Genomic DNA, 22,144 nt, shown 5'->3' on the forward strand with positions numbered 1-22,144 from the left:
TGTGTAGAGAGATGTAGAGGTGAGAGTCTCTGGGAGATCACAGATGGAGGACCATCTGACTAGGCTGTTGAGAGCTTTGCAGTTCCCAGTTTTCATCATCTCTGAAGCCTGGTTGCAGTTCCTCCTCTTGGGTTCTATGTAATTTCCCAGTATTTTATAATAACTTACCTTCTTTTACATAAACTACTTTGAATAGGTTTCTGTTATTTGTCATCTGCAGAAATGTTGCCATTAAAACTCACATTCGAAAGTAGGAAACCCCGCTTCCTCAATAAACCAGAGTGCACTCTCTTCTGATGTAGCTGGATTTCTCCCCAAAGGAAAAAGTACCAAACTCTGGTTGGATTTATGTCAAATGTGCCACTACTCTTTCAACTCAAATAATTTCTGAGAAAGACAGTATGAGTCTATCCTTGAGAAAAGGATAGCCGGGGCTGGAGCACCGAGGGCCAGATTCTGTTAAGTTAGAAGCCCTGTGCATGCTCTCAGCTCCTGTGCTCACGTGTCTCACCTCTAACTGCAACAGATGCGCCCATTTATTCATTTATTTATTTATTTATTTTTTCAACAGATGCTTCTAAACAACAATGACTAAGTTTCTAACAAACTGCTAAGCCCTAGTTAATTCCCTTTCACTGGAAGAATGTTGGAAAGAAAGGTAACTTCTCTTGGAAAGGATGTACATGCAAGAAGTATAGCTACTCTGGTGGCGAATGCCTTTATGGGGGACTTTACATTTGTAACCACTGGGGAAAATGAGTCATGCTTACCTGCCCACGGCTCCAGTGGCTCCCATCACCAGAGCACTCAGCAGTTGCTAATCAGAAACAGACAAGGAGTATTCAATTTTACGAAAAAAAGAAAGGGAAGAGATGCTACTATACAAACAACTACGTAAGTTGTTTTAGAGGGAAACTGACCATCTGCAATATGCTAGGGGCGACTTACCTCATCCACCCCAAAAAGGAAGGCAAACTGCCGCTGGCGATTCTGATCAACACACTGCCCGAAGTCTAGGAGATCTGTGTCACTGAATTTCAGCCCTTGGAAGGTGGGGATCTTGTCCTGAATCCCATCCAACAACTCCTCTGCACGAACTGCTCCAAACAATGAATACCTCGTTAATCTGCATGGCTCTGGGAAATCTGGAATAACATCTTGCACAGCCCCGCACATCTGCACTGAGCCGCCGTGGGCTGCCGTTAGCTGGAGCTGACTGCAGACTGTGCGTAATCACTTGTCCCCTTGTCCCTGCCTAGTAGCTCCTATGTACTTGTCAAATAATAATCCTAAACTTTCCATTCCTTAAAGACAGTAGATGGACATTTGTGATAGTGTGAATATGTATTTGGTCTGAGCCCTTGGTTCCTGGGACAGAGCTCCTAAAACCCTTGTAGATATGGGTGCTAGGAAAATATTTCGTTTTAATATTTGGTCTTTGACCCTGGTTCCTGACACAAAGCTCCTAAGACCTGTGTAATTTCCCGAGTGACAGGAGCATCTGCCACAGAGCTCCTAAATCCCTTTGCATCTTCAAAGCGGCAAGAGTCCTCTACGCTACTGCACCTCCTGGATAATAGCTTCAGGATGGGGGCTGGTTGCCAAGGGAACCAACCATGTGATTAGAGGGTTGAATCTTTCAGTCATGCCCTGACCTCTGGGGAGGGGAGAGGGGCTGAAGGTTGTATCGATCACTAATGGCCAATGATGTAATCAATCATGCCTACATAATGAAGCTTCCATAAAACCCCAAAAAGAAGAGTTCAAAGAGCTGCTGGGTTGCTGAACACATGAAGGTACCTGGAGGGTGGCTCACCCAGAGAGGGCCTGGAAACTCCATGCCCTTCTAGCAGGCCTATGCATCTTTTCATGTAGTTGTTTATCTGTTCCCTTTGTAACATCCTTTGGAATAAACAGGCAATAGAAAATAAAGTGTCTCCTTGAATTGTGAGGGCTACTCCAGCAAATCAATTGAACTCAAGGAGGCGGTGGTGGGAACCCCGATCTATAGCCAGTTGGTCAGAAGCCCAGGTTGCAGCCTGGGACTTGAGACTGGCATCTGCAGTGGGGGACGTCTTGTGGGACTGAGTCCTTGACCTGTGGGATCTGATGCCAACTCCAGGTAGCTAGTGTCAGGATCAAATTGAACTACAGGACACCAAGTTAGTCTCTGATGGAGAACTGGTTATTAGTGAGGAAAAATCCTCACCCACATTTTGGTGATCAGAGGTTGAATTTTTTTTTTCTTTTAAGGCTGGTCAAGTGGAGCAGTGGGAGTGGAGAAGGAACAAAGGAATCTGTAACTGGTTGTGATCAATTAGTTGTAAACATCACTGCACTCAGACCAACCAAGAGGTTGAATGTTTTGTACGAGCGGTGACTGTGAGAGTAGAAAGCAGTAAAAACAGTTTGTCTTTTCCTTAGAATGTTTATAAAGCACGGCCTCCATTTTTTTCTTTTATGGAATTTAGAATAGAATGTGATTTTAAAAATAATCTGTTAAAAAAAAAATAATCTGTTAAGAACTTTCATCTAATTGTAAAAATCTTCTCACTGAAGAAGTACAGCAGTAATAAAAGAAGAGCCAGAAGAAAAGTCATAAGAGATCAGAGTACCTTCCTATGTGTTTGGCACTGAAAATATAATAGGTACAGGGTAGACATGGTCCTGTCCTAGTGCGGTGACAGCCTTGTGTCTTCTCATAGGAGAAGTAGGGGTGTGTGTAACAGTGTACAGGTGTCTGTTACAAGTGTCTAGAGGTCACCCCTTCCTTCCCACTTAAACAACTTCCATTGCAAGGTGGAAGTGAACGATCAATAAGGGCTGGGATATTAGAGTGATATTTGGAAGCAATGGGAACTGCCCAGTCAACACCCAGTTGTGCTTTTGTGGCATGGTGTAGGGTGGCATGGAGCGGGAGTTTCTTAGAGAAACAGGATAAGATGTGAGAGTTGGAAGGAGAGAAATATCAAAAGCAGCAGCACTTACTTTTTATCCCCGTCAAGGCAGGAATGTGATAGTAATAAAATGGCAATGCAGGGGCAGCAGCCGCCACCTCCTTAAGGAAATTAATCAGGACATCTGAAAGAACAGCAGAAACGGTCATTGTGTGAACAAGTATAAAACAGTTTCTTTCTCCAGTAAAAAAAAAAAAAAAAACACACAAATCACGTGATGAAATGCAACCATCCTTCTCAGAAGCTGAAAATTCTTGACCTCTCTTATCATCCCTGATATTGCTGCCACAATGTTTTTGCAACTCACTTCCTTTAAAATTTTATTTCCTTTTCTGTAGAAAGGTCAAAATAAGATGATTATTTTCCTATCATACTAAACTACTATTAAAAATTGATGCAAACCTTCCCACATATTAAGAGACAATCATGAGATACTCTTATAAAAACCAGAAGTGCATTAGATAGGACTCTTGTCCTCTTACCCCAGAAGAGCTAAGTGTGGACAGTAACCAACAGGGACGAGTATAGGATCAATAGGATCAGAGTAATCAGGTTTAACAGAGAAAGTTCTACAACAAAAAGATAAACAACATTGCTTCAAGAGAGAAGTTGTAAGAGTAGTGGCACATTTCACATAAATCCAACCAGAGTTTGGTACTATTTCCTTTGGAGAGAAATCCAGGTACATCAGAAGAGAGTGCACTCTGGTTTATTGAGGAAGCGGGATTCCCTACTTTTGAATGTGAGTTTTAATGGCAACATTTCTGCAGATGACAAATAAATCCAGCAGAATCACTTACACTTTGAATGCCACTGGATAGTGAGACATAATTTTATGCACTTCATCTAAATACTGTGATGATATATTGGGTCTATGATAAATATTCCTGACTAATCATTATGTATAATTTATTATTTCTCCTTTGTTAATCTTTTAGGAAGAGTATGCATGTAAAAATTTGTAAAACCATGTGAAAAAACTCAAATATTTTTCGTTTTAAATTCCCAAATTAGGGCCGGATACGGTGGCTCACACCTGTAATCCTAGCACTCTGGGAGGCCAAAGTGGGTGGATCATTTGAACTCAGAAGTTCGAGACCAGCCTGAGCAAGAGGGAGACCCCATCTCTACTAAAAATAGAAAGAAATTAATCGGCCAACTAAAAATATATAGAAAAAATTAGCCGGGCATGGTTCACATGCCTATAGTCCCAGCTACTCGGGAGGCTGAGGCAGAAGGATTGTTTGAGCCCAGGAGTTGGAGGTTGCTGTGAGCTAGGCTGACGCCACAGCACTCTAGCCCGGGCGACAGAGTGAGACTCTGTCTCAAAAAACTAACTAAATAAAAATTAAATTAAAAATTCCTACCTACATTAACAACTCATTTTTATCTACCAACAATAGGTGATATGATGATTTTGAACTATTATACATTTAGTTACAGATTTATTTAATCATGTATGCAAATAACATCTTGTCTGTTGTTATACTTTTAGAATTTGTATTTCTGTTTTTGCTAATCAAAGGGATTAAAAAGATTCAGCATACTTGGACACCATAAAAAGTTTCCACAATGAAAGCAGAAGAGAAGGAGAAAGCAATACTTTAATATTTTAGAAGACAATCAATATTTCTGCAAATTTTCTTCAAATTCAGCATTCATTCAACCTGGACTAGGATATGCAGCCTCAAAATTACCCGTCACTTCTATTCCTCTCTTTCAAGAAAAACAGTCCCATGCTTTGCCATGTGACTTGGACATCCTATGCTACTGACCAGACCAGGAGTGGACTCCTCACCAAAACACAGGCACCGGGCCGGGCGAGGTGGCTCACGCCTGTAATCCTAGCACTCTGGGAGGCCGAGGCGGGCGGATTGCTCAAGGTCAGGAGTTCAAAACCAGCCTGAGTGAGACCCTGTCTCTACCATAAAAATAGAAAGAAATTAATTGGCCAACTAATATATATAATATAAAAATCAGCCGCGCATGGTGGCTCGTGCCTGTAGTCCCAGCTACTCGGGAGGCTGAGGCAGGAGGATCGCTTGAGCCCAGGAGTTTGAGGTTGCTGTGAGCTAGGCTGACGCCATGGCACTCGCTCTAGCCTAGGCAAGAAAGCGAGACTCTGTCTCAAAAAAAACAAACAAAAAAAAAAAACATAGGCACCTACAGATTGACCGGCGCTCAGTGGGTGACCCAATCAGATCACTTGGAAAATAACTGAAGTGCTTTAATGCAGACTCTTCTCTGGATCCAGGGATAACAAATATTCCAGAGAACCACTGTGCCATTGCAACTTCAGGCCTCCAGTCTGTAGGACTTTGCTTTTGTGAATTAAATACAGCCATTTTGATGGAGGCAAGGTGTAGTAGATCATGTGAGGCACTGTACCCTTAGACCTATCTGCTTACCTTTGTTCCACGGCTTGAGAAAGAAAGGTGCAAGGACAGCAATGCCATCGGCTCCTATTTCTGCTGCATGTTGGGCCTTTAAAGGAAGAGAGAAGACCGAACTGGAACGAGTGATTTATTAGAGTCAACTACAGCTTAGATACTAGAGTTCAGTAACAAGTTCTTCAAATCTGCCAGCTGATACACCACTGGAGACTGGGGAAATGAACCAAATACAATGATGCATGTCATTGCCAGGAAAATCCCAGTTTGCAAAGCAGAGATCCCTGGTGAAGGTGAGCTGTGCGTTTAATCTCATACTTATTCATGTTTTTGTCAGTACAAAACACCTTGCTAAGGAGATAAGTGGTTCATTCTGATAAGTGGTAACTATTCATAGAGATCCTGCTAATGTAATTTCTTTTCTCCTATTCGGCCTACTGGATGACACTTTTTTCTGACCAATGACATGATAGACATATTTTAAAATTTCTATTACAGACTGTATGCAGTTGAGAAAGGCTGAGGAAAAAAAAAAAGACTATACACATCACAGAAGGTACTTTGTACCATGGTTCTTATATTTTCTCAAATTCCTCCAGAAAAAGATTAATATTTCCTTTTATTGGACCCTTATAATTCTATCTAACTCAAGTAGAGTACCTACACCTACCACACTGTAAGACAGCTGTGTATGGTGAGTGTCCTCCAACTAGAGTGCGAGTTCCCTGAGGGTCAGGCGGGGTCAGATCTAGTTCCCTCTTGAGTCCAGGTCAATCATGGTGTGGGGCACTCAGCAGGGACTCAGTAGATGCTTGTTGATTGTTTCAGTACATGCTCCACTACCTAAAAGTGGAAAAGGGCTTCCCTTCTGAGACTTTAACTTAAAATGTTTGTATTTGTAGAGGTGATTAACTTTCTGCAGAAGTAAACTAGGACAGTTGAAAAGAGAATATTGGGATAGAGCCTAAACACCAATCAAGATACTGAGTACAATTTCATTAACACAGAATCAGTAAGTGATACAGTTGAATCATTTGTTTAGTCCCTATTTAAGAAAAGAGTAAAAGGGTAATCTTAGCTGAAAGTAAGGAAAAAGGAAACGCCCAAGAGAGAGCTGATAGCAGTGTCCATTCAAGCATCATCCAATGGAGAGCAATGGCTACTCAGAGGCCAAGGTTATTGTCTCCTTGGCAACACTATCCCTAGAAGGGATAAGGATAAGATCATCCTTTTACCAGAAGATTATCTCTATTCCAAGATTACCTCTATACTATTCTAGAGTTCAGCCCAATGAATAACACAGCCTTTCATGTAGTGACACGACATTATTTTGAAATTTACATTACACGTTGGAAAAGGAAGCAATCGAAAAAGAGAAGAAAAAGTATTTCCCACACCATGCTACCTTAGTTGAAAGACCTTTTCTAACAAGAGAAAATCAAGTATAAGAAGAATAAATCAAGTCTCAAGTTCTGATTCCAGGCTTATTATGTGTGGGTAATTTGTGTTCCCTTGTGGCTTGCTTAAAAGCACTGAATTGCAATTTTGTAAGTATATATTATACATCTCATTTCAAAATCCAAGTAATAGGAAAAATCATCAAACAAAACCCATCAAGATGATACTGGGCTAGATTAATTCATTTTAATCTTTGGAATTAGAATATCTAAATTCTGGAGACATGGTTAATTTGTGGCAGTCCAGGTATTAGACCTTCTGATGAATAATTGTAAACATCTTTGTGCTTTCTTTTCTTCACCAATTCACCCAGGCCTCAAAATAATGCATCATCTGCTTTTCTGTCAGCAACTTTAACTCCTTCCTCCCTTGCTTTTGCATCACCTAACCTGCTAATCCCTAAAACTAGAACAATCCAATTTGCCTGCATTCTTGTTCCTATGTTCTAGCTGAAGAGTGTGCCTAGAAAAAAAATTCCACAACTGTGTTGAGTGGTGGTGGGACAAATTTATGACTTACAACTTTAGTTTTCGGCACCACCGGGCCACCTTTTGTGTTTCAGCTCTCTCTCCCTTTCTGCAAGGCAGCAATGCACAACATTTACATTTACTTCAAGCCTTTACTCTTTTATCTCCTTTGTGTCCAGCAGATGGCCCTGCCTTCTACTTCCCAGAGAAAACTGAATTTGGATCAAGTTCTGCAAGTTTCTCTTTACCTGCAAACTTAGCTACATCTATACCCACCCTTGGAGGAAGGTGCCTTGTCTCCTATCCTACGGTAGTCATCACCTTGGGTTGCAGCTCTTTCTTTGAGACTCAGTGCCTGCTTCTAGACAGTGAGTCCCTGAGGTTCCACACTTTATTTTTCCAGGCACAGCATCCACCACATAGCAAATAGGGTATTGATTTTAACGTTAGCCTAAAAATGGAGGTCTCTCGAGTGATCTCTCCCAGACAGAGCTGCATACATACCAGCTCTTGTGACTCCTTCAAGCTCAGTGCTCCTACGTGAATTACCACCTGATCCAGCCTGCAAAAGGGAAAAACTGCTGCATTACTTGAAGTTTAGAGGAACACAGAAGGGCCGCACTATCCTGGTTTGTGCTGGTTTTAGCAGTTAGCTGATGCCTTTTTAATCTCAATCTCAAGACTATTCAATTCTAGACTGAATTAATTTAAAATTAATCTAATTAAAGGGCTTATGGTGATCTTTTTAATGTGGGCCACCAGTAGCAAAGTCTAGTCATGTTACTGAGAGGTTAGTTGTGATTTGAAAGCACCCACGATGATTCTGATTCCACAGTAGAGAAGATTCAACCCCACAGAGGGTCTTTAAGACAAAGTTATAATTGTACTCCATTTCTTCTTTACCGTAGGAATTCAGCCATTCCTGCAATAACTAAGTTTAGAGCCAGTGGAAGATGGCATGTCTATACAGTATCGTGGAGATTTCAAGCTGCCAACAGCAGAAGTATATATGAAAAACTGTTGAATATGCACAGAAATGAGATTTCTCTCTCATGAAGTTAGAGGCAGAGGATCCCAGGGATAATTTAGTCCAAGCCCATTATCTTACAGGTAAGTACAATGGGGGTCTATAGAAATTAGTCTTAAAAACACCTCTAGGCTGTGATGAAAGACATAAAACTTAAAAGCCAATTCTAACGGAAATAAGTGATTTGGTTTAATAATGTTGAGAATCAGTAATTTATGTGTCAGAGCTTACATATGGTTTTTGTAAATAAATGATATTGCATATATATATATATTTTTTGAGACAAAGTCTCACTTTGTTGCCCAGGCTAGAGTGAGTGCCATGGCGTCAGCCTGGCTCACAGCAACTTCAATCTCCGGGGTTCAGCGATCCTACTGCCTCAGCCTCCCGAGTAGCTGGGACTACAGGCATGCGCCACCATGCCCGGCTAATTTTTTGTATATATATTTTTAGTTGGTCAATTAATTTCTTTCTATTTTTGGTAGAGACGGGGTCTCGCTCAGGCTGGTTTCGAACTCCTGACCTTGAGCAATCCGCCCGCCTCGGCCTCCCAAAGTGCTAGGATTACAGGCGTGAGCCACCACGCCCGGCCGATATTGCATATATTTATATAACAGCGCTTTGTATGTGTCTGGCACTGGCTAAATCTTGTTGACTTAGATCTTAAATGTAAATTTTAAAAGTTCGAGATGCCAATGGTGAATTCAGCCCATTTTTTCCAGTCTGGAAAAAATCTGATTGGGCAGTGGTGCAATGTAGATGTTAAGAACTCACATGCTAGAGTTAGACAGTCCTGAGCGTGAATCACGACTCTGTTACTGACTAGCTGTGAACCTCTCAGGAAAGCCCTTAACCGCTATATGCCTCAGTTTCTTGGAATAATTCAGATAATAGTACCAGCCTCATAGGGCTGCTGTAAGGATCACATGAGTTCATACATGTGAAACACAGCATAGTGTGTGACACTCAGTAAATGCTTAATAAATATTAAGCAGTTTCTACTGTGAAACCTATAGAATAGAGCCTTAGAAAGATGGAACATATGGAAAACAGCAAAGACAGGAATCTTTAGGGATTTTAAAAAATATGTCCAAGAATAGAATTTAAGGTCCAAAAAAGCAGTAGAATTGTACTTACTTCCTTATTTATTTATTTAGACAGGGTCTTGTTCTGTCACCCAGGCTGGAGTACAGTGGTACAATCATAGCTCACTGCAGCCTCAAACTCCTGGGCTCAAACCATGCACCTGGCTCAGCCTTCCAAGCAGCTGGGATGACAGCCATTCACTACCATGCCCAGCTAATTTAAAAAATTTTTTTTTCCATAGATGAGGTGTCACTATGTTGCTCAGGCTGGTCTCAAGCAATCCTCCTGCCTCAGCCTCCCAAAGGGCTGGAATTAAAGGCATGAGCACCATGCCCAGCCAAGCAGAATTTAAAAGCAGTAACTGGTTAGTCATACTTGAGTACTTATTTTGATCAAGCATTGTTTTAGATGCTGTATTTGGTAGTGTCGTGTGCATGAAGATAGGTATAATACTGAGATATTTTTGGTTAGAGATAAAAAACAAAGAGGTTCCTCAAAGCGTACAAAACCAGGAACTAGTCGTATAAGAAACAAATTCACTGCAAAAAGCTAGTTCCTTTCTCTTAAGTCCTCAGAATTTGGTCAAAAAGGATGTTTGCTCTGAGACCCCAGTGCTCATCCTGGGGGTGCTCCATGTGCCTCTCTGGGGCAAGGCCACAGGGGGGCTGGTCTTATCAGGTGGGATCAACATAGCTCAGTTGTGACTTCAGTCACCCCAGTGAGTCTTCTTAGAGACTCTGAATGGCACATACAGTGTCCTCATGAGATGGAGATGCCACGTGAGTCCTTCAGTGATTCTTGGCCTGCTACGGCAAAATGAGACCTAGCTGGGAAGTGACACGATCGGGTTTGCATTTTTAAAGGATAACAGAAGACTTCTGAATGGAGAAAGGAAGGCCGGCTCACCTTTTTTACTGTCACCAGCTGTTTCACTGCATGACCTCCTTAAGCTTTTCATGAGGCCTTTCTCCTGGCTCAGGTGAGACCAATCATCCATTCGTTCCTCCCCTCCCTCTGGGCTGCTAGGCACCTGCCACCCCCGTTAGGCTTTAATGCAAATTTCCCAGTAATGTCCCAGTTCAGGAGGTGGCTCCAATAAGCCTTCTGGCCATCACGATTCATTTCCCTTTTCCCATTCTTTGCAGTGTCTACTCCAAATCTTGACTATTCCTGTCCAGCTGTAAATTCCACCCAACTCCTTGTTCTGGGTAGATCTCCCAGATTCCCAGACACCGAGGATAAAGATTTCACACACAGACTCCCTTGCTTTCCTCCTCTCCACCTGTGTGCTTAGCCACACCACCATCTCTGACTTTCCTCCCAGCTCCTTTGCTGTCTTCTAAAGCTACTCTGTCTGCTTTGGGGCATACAGACAGCCCCTGAATTATGATGGTTTCACTTTACAATGGTGCAAAAGTGATAGGCATTCGGTACACCCCCCAATTTATGATGGGATTATGTCCCAATAAACCCATCGTAAATTGGAAAAACCATAAGTCAAATTGATTTACGATGGGTTTATAGGGAGGTAACTCCATAGGAAATCAAGAAGCATTTGCATTTCTAAGTCTCCTCTGAGACCTTCCATGGAAGGTATCAGTTCACCACTTTTTTTCTATCTTTAATCTCTTCCCCTATGGCAGTGCCCTTTCATCACAGAAACAAGCTCAAGACTTCACCACTTTAAGAGAAAGAAACTACCCCACTTTCAGTCTTATCTCTTCCTCTCTAATCTACTATTCCATCTCTCCTTCCCTTCACCAGAAAGCTTTGTGAGACTAAGCTGCGTTCACAGACCCCAATTCCTCACGTCTGCTGCATTCTATAAGTCACTGCAATCTGGCTTCTCTGCCACAACCCCACTGGCCCTGCTCTGAGGCCATTGGTGACTTCCTTTGTGTCAGGCCAAGTGGTCGGTCCCCTCAGTCTTTCACCTACGGACTTTCACGGCATCTAATGATTACTATGACAAATGTTAAAACGAACACAGCAGCTACTCCAAGTAGTTACAACAAATTCTTATATGGCATTTACTATTATGTTCCAGGCACTGTTCTAATTCTCACCACAACCCCCTAACATACGTACTATTATTTATTCCTATTTGACAGATGAAACAGACGTGCCTGCATTCCCAGAGCTGACAGGAGGAAGAGCTGGGACCCAAACTCAGGCATCCTGGCGCCATGGTCCCTCTGCACTGCCGTGCTACACTGCTGTCCTCTGAAATCACTCTCTTCCCTGGCTGACAGGACGCACCCTCGACCTCCCTCCTGCCCTTTGGGAGCTTTCTGTCCCTGTCACTTCCCTGTCACTCATCATTTCTGGTGCTCTTCCTAATGTTTATCCTTATCCTTCCTCTATTCTCACCCTGCCCGTGATCTTTAATCTTTTTGGGACCACGGACCTGACAAAATTAGCTAAGGCTGATGGATCACCAGAAAATGCTTATGTGGATATGCATTCAAATGTGGCACATAATTTCAGAGTCCTGCTGGTGCTCTGAAGCTATTTAAGGATTCCCAAGGAGGCCATGGACTTCACGCTGACAACTTCTGCTCTAAGCTCACCTGAAATTTACCTCTAATCTCTTGCCTCCACTTAAGGCAACATCAATCACTCCCTTCTTGTTTATACCTTCATCAGAAGGGGCAGAGTGTTAGTTTCTGCAATTTGACACCCACATAGGATGGTAAGCAACCTGAGAGCACAGACCCTACCTGGTGCCCAGCACAGCACACAACTCCTAACAATGTCATAGACAATAAATAAAACTTGGTTAACCGGATGTGTTTATGGGAATGATACTGTTCTGCTTTACCATGGCATGAGCGGGATGTTACAACAAAAATATATCACTATGCGGAAGTTTAGGGATAGAGAGAGTCCCCCAGTGACACAGAGGGAGGCCCGTTGAGTCACATGCACAGAGAAGAGCTGTAGGGAAAGCCTCGGGCTGACCCCGAGATCAGGCACTCACCCTGAGAAGGGCTGCGAGTGCTCATGGAGGAGCCAGGTGCCCAGCAGAGTCGGTGCCCTCACCCTCTCTCTTATCCTCCAGCCCAAGGACAGGTAACCGAGAGGGCACTGGCCTTATAAAGGGGTAAGAGGAGTTTCTGATGGAACCGCTGGGAGCCAGGTGTGCCCTGCAGTCTGGCTGCCCTTCCACACGGAAGAGAAGGGCGCTCCCCACTGAGAAGTCAGGATCTTGGGGGGCTCTGCTCATTTTCCCACCTGTGGGAGGAGGGGGGCCTCGAGCCCTGCCTCCGACCACAGGTAGGGAGGCTGTGTCAGCTGGGGAAGGGGGGCTCGCTCAATACAGCTCTTGCCCATGGGTGGTTTTTTTTTGTGTTGCCCTAGGGCTAGAGTGCCCTGGTGTCAGCCTAGCTCACAGCAACCTCAAACTCCTGGGCTCAAGCGATCCTTCTGCCTCAGCCTCCCGAGTAGCTGGGACTACAAGCATGCGCCACCATGCCTGGCTAATTTTTTCTATATATTTTTAGTTGGCCAATTAATTTCTTTCTATTTTTAGTAGAGATGGGGTCTTGGTCTTGCTCAGGCTGGTTTCGAACTCCTGACCTTGAGTGATCCTCCTGCCTCGGCCTCCCAGAGTGCTAGGATTCCAGGCATGAGCCACCGTGCCTGGCCGCTGTTTTGATCCTGGTGCAGCCACTCACTTGTTCCTCCCTTTTGTCACCCACTCCTCGGCGACCCGGCGACGCTCTGAGATGCTCAGGGACAGGCCTTCTCCAGTAGTGCCATTCACTGTTCCAAACAAAGAGTCAGTCAGTGGGACAAACGAGTACCTTCTGCTCCTCCGAGTCTGGAAGGCAGGGTCAGAAACCCCTAATTAAGAGGAAAGGACACAGGGAAATATCGGAGTATGGAATTGGGAGGGGAAAAGGCCATGTTTCCATTTTCACTGCAGACTCTATTTTGCACCTTCACCTTGTTAAAAGCAGTAGGAAACTTAGTTGTGGCTTGTACTTACAGACCTGTCCTTGCCTTCGGGGACAGATAGCAAATATTTTGAATGGAGACAGAAATAACTGCCCACATTTTGGGCCAATCTCCAAACATACCACCCAATTGTATATCTAGGCTTGGATGGCAGGAAAATCAACAGCAAATTACTTAAGAGGGTTTAGTTGTTACTTTAGCATTTCTTGACCAAATGGCCTGTGGCAACCTAAAGAGTATATCTGAGTTATAGATTTTCATCTCTACATGGAGGTAAAAACAATACCTCATCTGTATTCTCAAATGTGATCATCTCTTGAGGTGCTTTGTAGGTCTAATACTGGTGAGTCCACAAATTCACAAATTTTAGTTAGCTTAGCCAGCTTCATCATAACCTGTGACACAATGACTCTGACCTCTTGGCTAGTGACCAGGTGAGACCTGGGTTCTAAGGACTGAGCTAGAGACATGCAGAGAAAGCCCTAAAGGTGACTTACCAAAGACGTTCTTCACTCCCTGTTCTTTCACGAGATAATCCACATACTGGCCAATTACTGAAAAGTTGATTTCTCTAAAAGACATAGGAAAAATTGGAAAGAATGCATATTTAGTCTTTAAAGATTATTCAACTAATCCCCAGGTGTATAAACTGCTCTCTCCTTAGTAGTTATTGAAAACCTACTTAGTTTGTGAAATGCTTAGCTTGCTCTGAATAATGCCTGGGTTGTTTTTGTTTGTTTTCCTGAATCTAGTGATTTCTCTACTCATCCACATGTGCCTCACTTAAACGAGCAAAACACTATTATTTATCAACAGAGACTTTACTTTTAAGCCTCATCACAAATAATATTTTAAAAGTAGTTATCTAATTATATTTTGTCTGTTTTGGGGAAGATTGATGGGGGCATGGTTAATTGAGACCTTTATGTTTTCCACTTGCTGAGAAATTCAATCTTAATAATTTAAGAATTTTAGCACTTAATATCTGTGACAACAAATGAAGTCTTAGGCCTTAAATCCATCTGTATTTGTTAGTTTTATATTGAAGAAGATTAACAGTTAGAAATGAACTTTATGTCACTTTACCTCTTAAAAGCAAAACAGTAGCCCTTTGGGGGAGTTTATTAGAGGTACAGAATCCCAGGCCCCATATAACCCTACCCAGCCAGAATCTGCATTTTAACAAGATCCCCCAACTGCTTCCCAATCTGCATGCATTCTGCAGTTTGAGGTACCCTGACCTTGTAAGCTTCTTATGGTTAAGGTTAACGGCTCTTAAAATCATAATGATTTTAAAATCCAGAAACTCACTCACAAATTGCATTAAGCAACCTGTCCTCAATCAAATGCAGGTGGGGAGGGTGGGTGATGGAGAGTGAAGTCTAAAGGAAAACTGTGCATCCAGTATGGGTTAAATGTTGCAGAACCCATTGCCAAGAACACAAAGTACTACTTGGCTGCCACTGGCACTTCCGTCAGTGGGTCCAGAGAATCCTAATTTAATTTTAGCCTTATTAACATTCTTTTCATCTTTACCTACTGTATTTCTCAAACAACAGAAATAAAACAAAAAAATCTGATGCATCTAGGAAACAAAGACATCAAAGGGCATTTGGAACAATAAGAGGACTAGGAACAATAAAAGACAGAATAGAAAACAGCTGACTCTGAGATTAAAGGGAAAGATAATAAACACAAAGAAGGCACGGGCAATCGCTGCCCACAGCAGTGCTCACAGAAAAGACAGCTAGTGGGCCTGAGCCCGCCACTGGGAAAATGTGTGCTTTAATGCAGCCAAACGGCCTCCAGGGGGGAGCAAACCTCTTTCATTATGGCTCATGCCTCCAAATCCTAACACTGCGCTCGTCTGTGCCTGGCACACCACAAGTGCTCAACAAGGACTTGATAAAGAAGTGGTAATGTGGGAACTGACGATGACAAAATCATCACAATCTCTGCCTTCACAAACAGCTTAGCACCACACTTGCGTGATGTTTTGAAATTTTGCAATTACATTTTTTTTTTTTTAAATAGTCTCACTCTGTCACCAGGCTAGAGTGCAATGGTGTCATCGTAGCTTACAGCAACCTTAAACTCCTGGGCGCAAGCGATCCTCCTGCCTCGGCCTTGCAAGTAGCTTGGACTACAGGCCTGCGCCACCACACCCAGCTAATTTTTCTATTCATATTTTTAGTAGAGACAGGTCTCATTCTTGCTCAGGCTGGCCTCAAACTCCTGAGCTCAAGCGATCCTCCTGCCTCAGCCTCCCAGAGTGCTAGGATTACAGGTGTGAGCCATTGTGCTCAGCCTTCACTATTACGTTAATGGAGTAAAGGAAATAGTGTATACAATGAAAATAAAGAGGGAAATATAAGGAAGGCTATGACTGAGTCAAAAGTATATGGGGGTTCAGAAGAGGGACTGATAAATTACAATTAGGGAGGCTGGAAAGGAGACATCAAGAAGCTGAATCTGGAAGAATAAATAGGACAAGACCTTATGATCCTCCTTCCTGCTGACTTTTTTTTTTTTTTTTTTGAGACAGAGTCTCGCTTTGTTGCCTAGGCTAGAGTGAGTGCCATGGCGTCAGCCTAGCTCACAGCAACCTCAAACTCCTGGGCTCAAGCGATCCTACTGCCTCAGCCTCCCAAGTAGCTGGGACTACAGGCATTCGCCACCATGCCCGGCTAATTTTTTTTATATATATTAGTTGGCCAATTAGTTTCTTTCTATTTATAGTAGAGACGGGGTCTCGCTCTTGCTCAGGCTGGTTTCGAACTCCCGACCTCGAGCAATCCACCCGCCTCAGCCTCCCAGAGAGCTAGGATTACAGGCATGAGCCACCGCGCCCGGCTCCTGCTGACATTCTTGAGATGTGCTATTCGTCCCTATCCTGCCATCCTCTTCTCTCTAGAAAGGTAGCTGCACGTGTAGCAGATCTAGGCCCCTGTGTGACACTGGAGGCTCCTTTCCTCAGTGACCTTCACACTGTCATGGCCTCAGTGGGTGGGGGTCCCCCTGCACTCACCCCTCCCCTGTCACACCCCCTCAGGCCTTGCCAGGCACAGGCTGCTCATCTGACAATCTCTCACAGGTTAGGGGTGATGCATCATCCATCCCTGTAAGAATGGAGAAAGCAGTTTGCTGCTGCTTATAAAATGCCCCTAACCTACAGGAATGACAATAATGGTAGAATCTGGGGGGCAGTGCAGAGTCAACCAGAAATGTCCTTGGACTTAAGACCTTTTGGAACTACCAAATATCCTGAGAGAGATCAAGGTTGAAAAGAAGCAACATCTAAATGTATCTGTTTGACTTTCACAATACCAAATTTTCTTGTTTTTTTTTTTTTTTTTGAGACAGAGTCTTGCTTTGTTGTCCAGGCTAGAGTGAGTGCCGTGGTGTCAGTCTAGCTCACAGCAACCTCAAACTCCTGGGCTCAAGCAATCCTCCTGCCTCAGCCTCCCGAGTAGCTGGGACTACAGGCATGTGCCACCATGCCTGGCTAATTTTTTCTATATATATTAGTTGGCCAATTAATTTCTATTTATAGTAGAGATGGGTCTCACTCTTGCTCAGGCTGGTTTTGAACTCCTGACCTTGAGCAATCCGCCCGCCTCTGCCTCCTAGAGAGCTAGGATTACAGGCGTGAGCCACCACGCCCGGCCTTGTTTTTTTTAAAATCTTATTTGAAAAGCCAGAACGTCTGACCACACCAGGGCTACGTTTCTGCATAGCTAGCAAGAGCAGCAGCGAGCTCCTTTAGACACCCAGATGCTCCTGGGCTCCCCAGGCATTGCAGATCCCTGCCTGACTTCGCAGCCCTGGACCGAGATGCTCGGTTCGCCAGCTCCAGGCACTAGTGGCCCGGTGGAAGCATCCAGAGTTGCTATTGTATTTGTTACAGACGTGCCCAAAATGGCAGGGTCAGGTGGCCACCTGATAATAATTCTCTTTGGGGACTTTGCTCCCTTCCCTGGATTCCCATGCTACTCTACCTGGTACCTAGGTCCATTTCCATCGCTGGAGGCCATGATCAATTATCAGGAAGTCACTAGAGAGAATGGGAACAATGGGACTGGATTGTTCTCCCCACCTACTGGGTGTTTGGAACTCAGTGCTCACAGAAGTGAGAGGTGACACAAGTCAGGAGGCTGCACTGCATCTTCTCTTCCTTTGTGAGTCTCCAGAACACATCTAACCACCGGGCCACCTCAGGATAGAATGGCCCAGAACCAAATTCCATGCTTACTATAGTCATTCTCACACTTACCCCAGTTTAACGTTTTAATTTCAATTCCCTGGTTTCAGATTATTTGCCTTGCGTCTATGATTTTTTTTTTTTTTTAGAGATAGGGTCTTACTTGTTGCCCAGGCTGGTCTCAAGTGATCATCCTACCTCAACCTCTTAAGTAGCTGGGACTACAGGCATGTACCACCATGTCCCTTGACCCCTTTTATTTTTAAAAAATAAAAGTACTTAATTTTTTCCTATTACAGATGCTATATAGTTTATTTTAGAAAGTATACACAATAAAAAAGAAAACAAAATCCACTCAGGATCTCTTTGGCAATGATTCCTCTTACAGTTTGATTTTTTTTTTTTTTTTTTTTTTTGAGACAGAGTCTCGCTTTGTTGCCCAGGCTAGAGTGAGTGCCGTGGCGTCAGCCTAGCTCACAGCAACCTCAAACTCCGGGGCTCAGCAATCCTACTGCCTCAGCCTCCCGAGTAGCTGGGACTACAGGCATGCGCCACCATGCCCGGCTAATTTTTATATATATATCAGTTGGCCAATTAATTTCTTTCTATTTATAGTAGAGACGGGGTCTCGCTCTTGCTCAGGCTGGTTTTGAACTCCTGACCTTGAGCAATCCGCCCGCCTCGGCCTCCCAAGAGCTAGGATTACAGGCGTGAGCCACAGCGCCCGGCCTGATTTTTCTATTTATGAATACACAGTGTATTATTTTCTTATCTGTATTGCCATATTATATAGTTTTATAATTTTTAATTTAGCATTCTGAATTAAACATTTTCCTACATTTTTAGACATTCTATTACTATACTGTCTATATAACATTCCATTCATAGATGAACATCATGTATTTATCTAATCTTCTATTCTTTCTTAGACATTTAGTTTATCCAAACTATATCATAGGAGGAAACTCATATTATTTTGTAATCACAAATTGAGGTCCAGAGTGGGCGAATTGTGAAACTTCACATAGACTCTTTTTATTTGAGAGAGTCTCGCTTTGCTGCCCAGGCTAGAGTGAGTGCTGTGGCATCAGCCTAGCTCACAGCAACCTCAAACTCCTGGGCTCAAGTGATCCTGCTGCCTCAGCCTCCCGAGTAGCTGGAACTATAGGCATGTGCCACCATGCTTGGCTAATTTTTTCTATATATATTAGTTGGCCAATTAATTTCTTTCTCTCTTGCTCAGGCTGGTTTCGAACTCCTGACCTCGAGCTATCCGCCCGCCTCGGCCTCCCAGAGTGCTGGGATTACAGGCGTGCGCCACTGCACCCGGCCTGACTCTTCTCTTAAGGTCTAAGGATACTTGAATTTTTCCAAAGTGGCTTTTCAGAGAGAGATCCCTATTGCTGTCTGTTCCCTCTCCAAGTACGTGACACAGTCAAGATTTTCACTTTACTTGAGATCACAGAACCCACAGGACAGGCTCTTTTCATAATAGGCATGATGTGGCATGCTTATTAGAAAATCTGACTTTCCATGTTCTTTTGCCTCTTAAACAACTGCCAGCATTCAGAATCAGATAGAAGTTATATGTGCTTTTGACAAAATAACCATTTGGTTACTTCAAAAGTCCCTCAGCAGAGAAGCAGGCAGGGACAAACTGCCCACCTTGCCGGAGGTAGAAAATGTTCTGTTCTGGGAGTCTGAGTAGACTCCCAAACGCTGTTAAAAAGACCATAATTTATGCCACTCCGAATCCAGCAGGCCAAGCCCTTTCTCACTGGAGTAACAAGTTTCTTTTTCACCAAAGGCTGTTGTAAAGGTTTCCAGGGTAAAGCCAAGCACATTTGGGGGGCGGGACCTGTTATTGTTTACTTTTTGACCAATCTGAAGTGGACTTTCTGTTCTAACTGCTGCACTTGCCTAAAGGAAAAAGGGACTTCTCGAAACAACTAAGGAAAACAAGTCTTTAAATTTAATGTAAGGGTAGAGAAAGATCTCCTTTTCTAGCTACGTGGCTTAGGGCAAGTGTGCTTGCCTTTAGGATCTTAGTTTCTTCAACTGCAAAAATAGCTGCTCTCTCAAGGAGCTGCTGTCAAGATTAAGTTGGAACATAGATGCAAACACCCAGCATCTGACAAACAGCATTTAGTGTTAGCTCCCTTTCCTTGACCATCAGCACCAGTCATGCCTGCAGTAAACTCACTTAGGAAATAAAATTTACCACAACCGTGCTAGATGCTGAAGATGCAAAGATAAATAAGATACACACATCCTGTATACTGCCTGGCATTCAACAAATACCTGTTGAATAAAGCTAAGCAGCTCGAAGCCTGCTGGAAGAGGTAGGCAAGTAACAAAATGTTATTGTAATCATTATTAGCAACAAAGGATTTTGATGCAGTGCAAAAGGCTGCTGTGAGATCACACAGGAAGGACCCTCTAACTTTTTTTTTTTTAAATGGGAAATGGGGAAGAATTACCAGAGGATGGTTTTGGTGGATGAACAGAAGTGTTCAAGTTGACTAAGAAAGAAGAGGGTGGTGGCAGAAAAGGGCAGAGGAAACAAAGTGTGAAGGCACAGAGGGAAGACAGGGCATGAAGTTTGGGAAAGCAGAAGTGAGGCAGGAAAGGCGGACTGTGAAGGACTTCCTATGCCATGCCATCCCAGGGAATCTGGGCGTTCACCTTCAGATCAGTTCATGCCAGACCTTAATGCGCTAAAGAATCATCTGAGAATACGCTGTTAAAATGCAGGTTCTGATTCAGTGGTATATGGTAGGGCCTGAGATTCTGCATTTCTACCAAGTTCCCACGTGATGTTGGAGCAACTAACTGATCCACGGACCATGCAATGAGTAGCAGGGCTTGGACAGAGGCGGTCAACAGAGATTCCTAAAGAGGAGAGTGGCGTGATCAGATCTATTACTTAGGGTTAGGGTTGTCACTGGGTTACAGTGTGGAAGATGGGCAGGAGTTACAGGTACTTTATACATTCTTATTTAATGGTGGTCACCACGGTATCCCTAACGACATAACACAGAGGACTGCAGACTCAGAGTTGGAATGGGTCTTGGAGATAACATGGTTGAACTCTTTTTCTTTACAGAATAAGAAAGCACTCTCAAAGGTGACAAGACCACCCCAGATCTTGCTTGTTGATAGCAAAGCTGGGAGTCAAGGACCCAGATACTTTAAGATCCATTCAACCATGTTCTTTCTAGCAACTTCCCTACTCCAGGACATCAACTTATATTCAGAGAGCTGAATCATGAGTACTCACTGGAATTAAGAAAAAAGGATGCAAGGGAATAGTCCTTGTTCAGCCAGTCAGAATTATGGTGGCTGTGGTGTACTGTACAAGCCAGGATAGGAAATGGCAAGTCACATGGCAGTATTTCCTGGTATTAGATGCCATGTGCTCCTTCCTTTCTCCTGTCTCTTAGAAATATGCCAGAAGTACAGATTCTTGTGGGTAAGCTGGTTAATGCCTATCTGCTCTTGGGCGGATTTCCAAAACTGCTTTGTACCTATAAGAATGTCTGATGGAGCAGGTGGTGGGAGAAAAGACAACTAACATAGCCCACATACCTACTATGTGCTATATGCTGACATACACTAATTAATCTAATTTAATTCTTATAAGGCCTCTACAAAGAATGCTTTTTTTTTTTTTTTTTTTTTTTTGAGACAGAGTCTCACTCTGTTGCCCCGGCTAGAGTGCCATGGCATCTGCCTAGCTCACAGCAACCTCAAACTCCTGGGCTCAAGTGATCCTCCTGCCTCAGCCTCCTGAGTAGCTGGGACTACAGGCAGGCACCACCATGCCCGTCTAATTTTTTCTATATATTTTTAGTTGGCCAATAAATTTCTTTATATTTATAGTAGAGACAGGGTCTCGCTCTTGCTCAGGCTGGTTTCGAACTCTTGACCTAGAGCGATCTGCCCGCCTCGGCCTCCCAGAGTGCCAAGATTACAGGCGTGAGCCACCCCGCCCGGCCTGCATTCTTATTTTGATTTTACACCTCAGGAAAGTGAGGCTCCTAGAAGAAAAAAGGGAATTGACGAAAAGAGAAAATAGTGAAATGGAGGCAGTAGAACCAGATGTATGTGGAAAATGGAAAAAGATCCAGAAAAGCAGATTCAATTTAGTTATCTCCAATGCATGGGGTCTGGCGTTCCAGGAAAACAAAAGAATAGGGAGGAAGAACACACTGACACACTCAGTGGGTCCTAGATGAACAAATAAGAGTTTAAGAAGCCACCTGCAGGCTGAGAAGGGTATTATTAAAAGGTTAAAGTAGCATGGGGCAGTGTGGTGTTTCGTGCTTAGAGACAGGCTCTCACTCTAACAGGAAGCAAATCCTGCCTACTCATGCAATCACATGTCTTCTGTTTTATCTCTCCAGCAAGTGGCTGATGCCTTGAGAAACAGCTGATTTCAGCCTTTCTTAGAACTTGTGGAAAGACAGATATAACAGAAAAAAAATGTTTTTAACCAGCTGAGTAGTCTAAATGCCATCTCAGCAAGTCTTACGGAGGCCTAGTGAGGATGTGAGTTTTCATGAATCTTAGAAGCTGTTAGTCTTGGACTCCAATGA

The 22,144-nt window shown here is 43.4% G+C and overlaps 1 protein-coding gene across 3 annotated transcripts in view; it reads right to left on the minus strand.

The window, feature by feature from the left end:
• The window catches only part of NPL (N-acetylneuraminate pyruvate lyase), a 35,817-nt gene that overhangs the window by 7,967 nt on the left and 5,706 nt on the right, over window positions 1-22,144 (minus strand). For all 3 annotated transcript variants that reach the window (XM_012735777.3, XM_012735767.3, XM_075997034.1), the window contains exons 3-9: window positions 13,843-13,916; window positions 13,063-13,150; window positions 7,777-7,834; window positions 5,366-5,441; window positions 2,989-3,081; window positions 949-1,097; window positions 771-817 (exon numbers count right to left, since the gene is read on the minus strand). In XM_012735777.3, the coding sequence (XP_012591231.1) occupies window positions 771-817; window positions 949-1,097; window positions 2,989-3,081; window positions 5,366-5,441; window positions 7,777-7,834; window positions 13,063-13,150; window positions 13,843-13,916 (585 nt within the window). The remainder of the gene's footprint in view (window positions 1-770; window positions 818-948; window positions 1,098-2,988; window positions 3,082-5,365; window positions 5,442-7,776; window positions 7,835-13,062; window positions 13,151-13,842; window positions 13,917-22,144) is intronic.

The sequence above is a fragment of the Microcebus murinus genome, chromosome 23, assembly GCF_040939455.1.
Source record: "Microcebus murinus isolate Inina chromosome 23, M.murinus_Inina_mat1.0, whole genome shotgun sequence".
In the NCBI taxonomy this organism is placed as follows: domain Eukaryota; kingdom Metazoa; phylum Chordata; class Mammalia; order Primates; family Cheirogaleidae; genus Microcebus; species Microcebus murinus.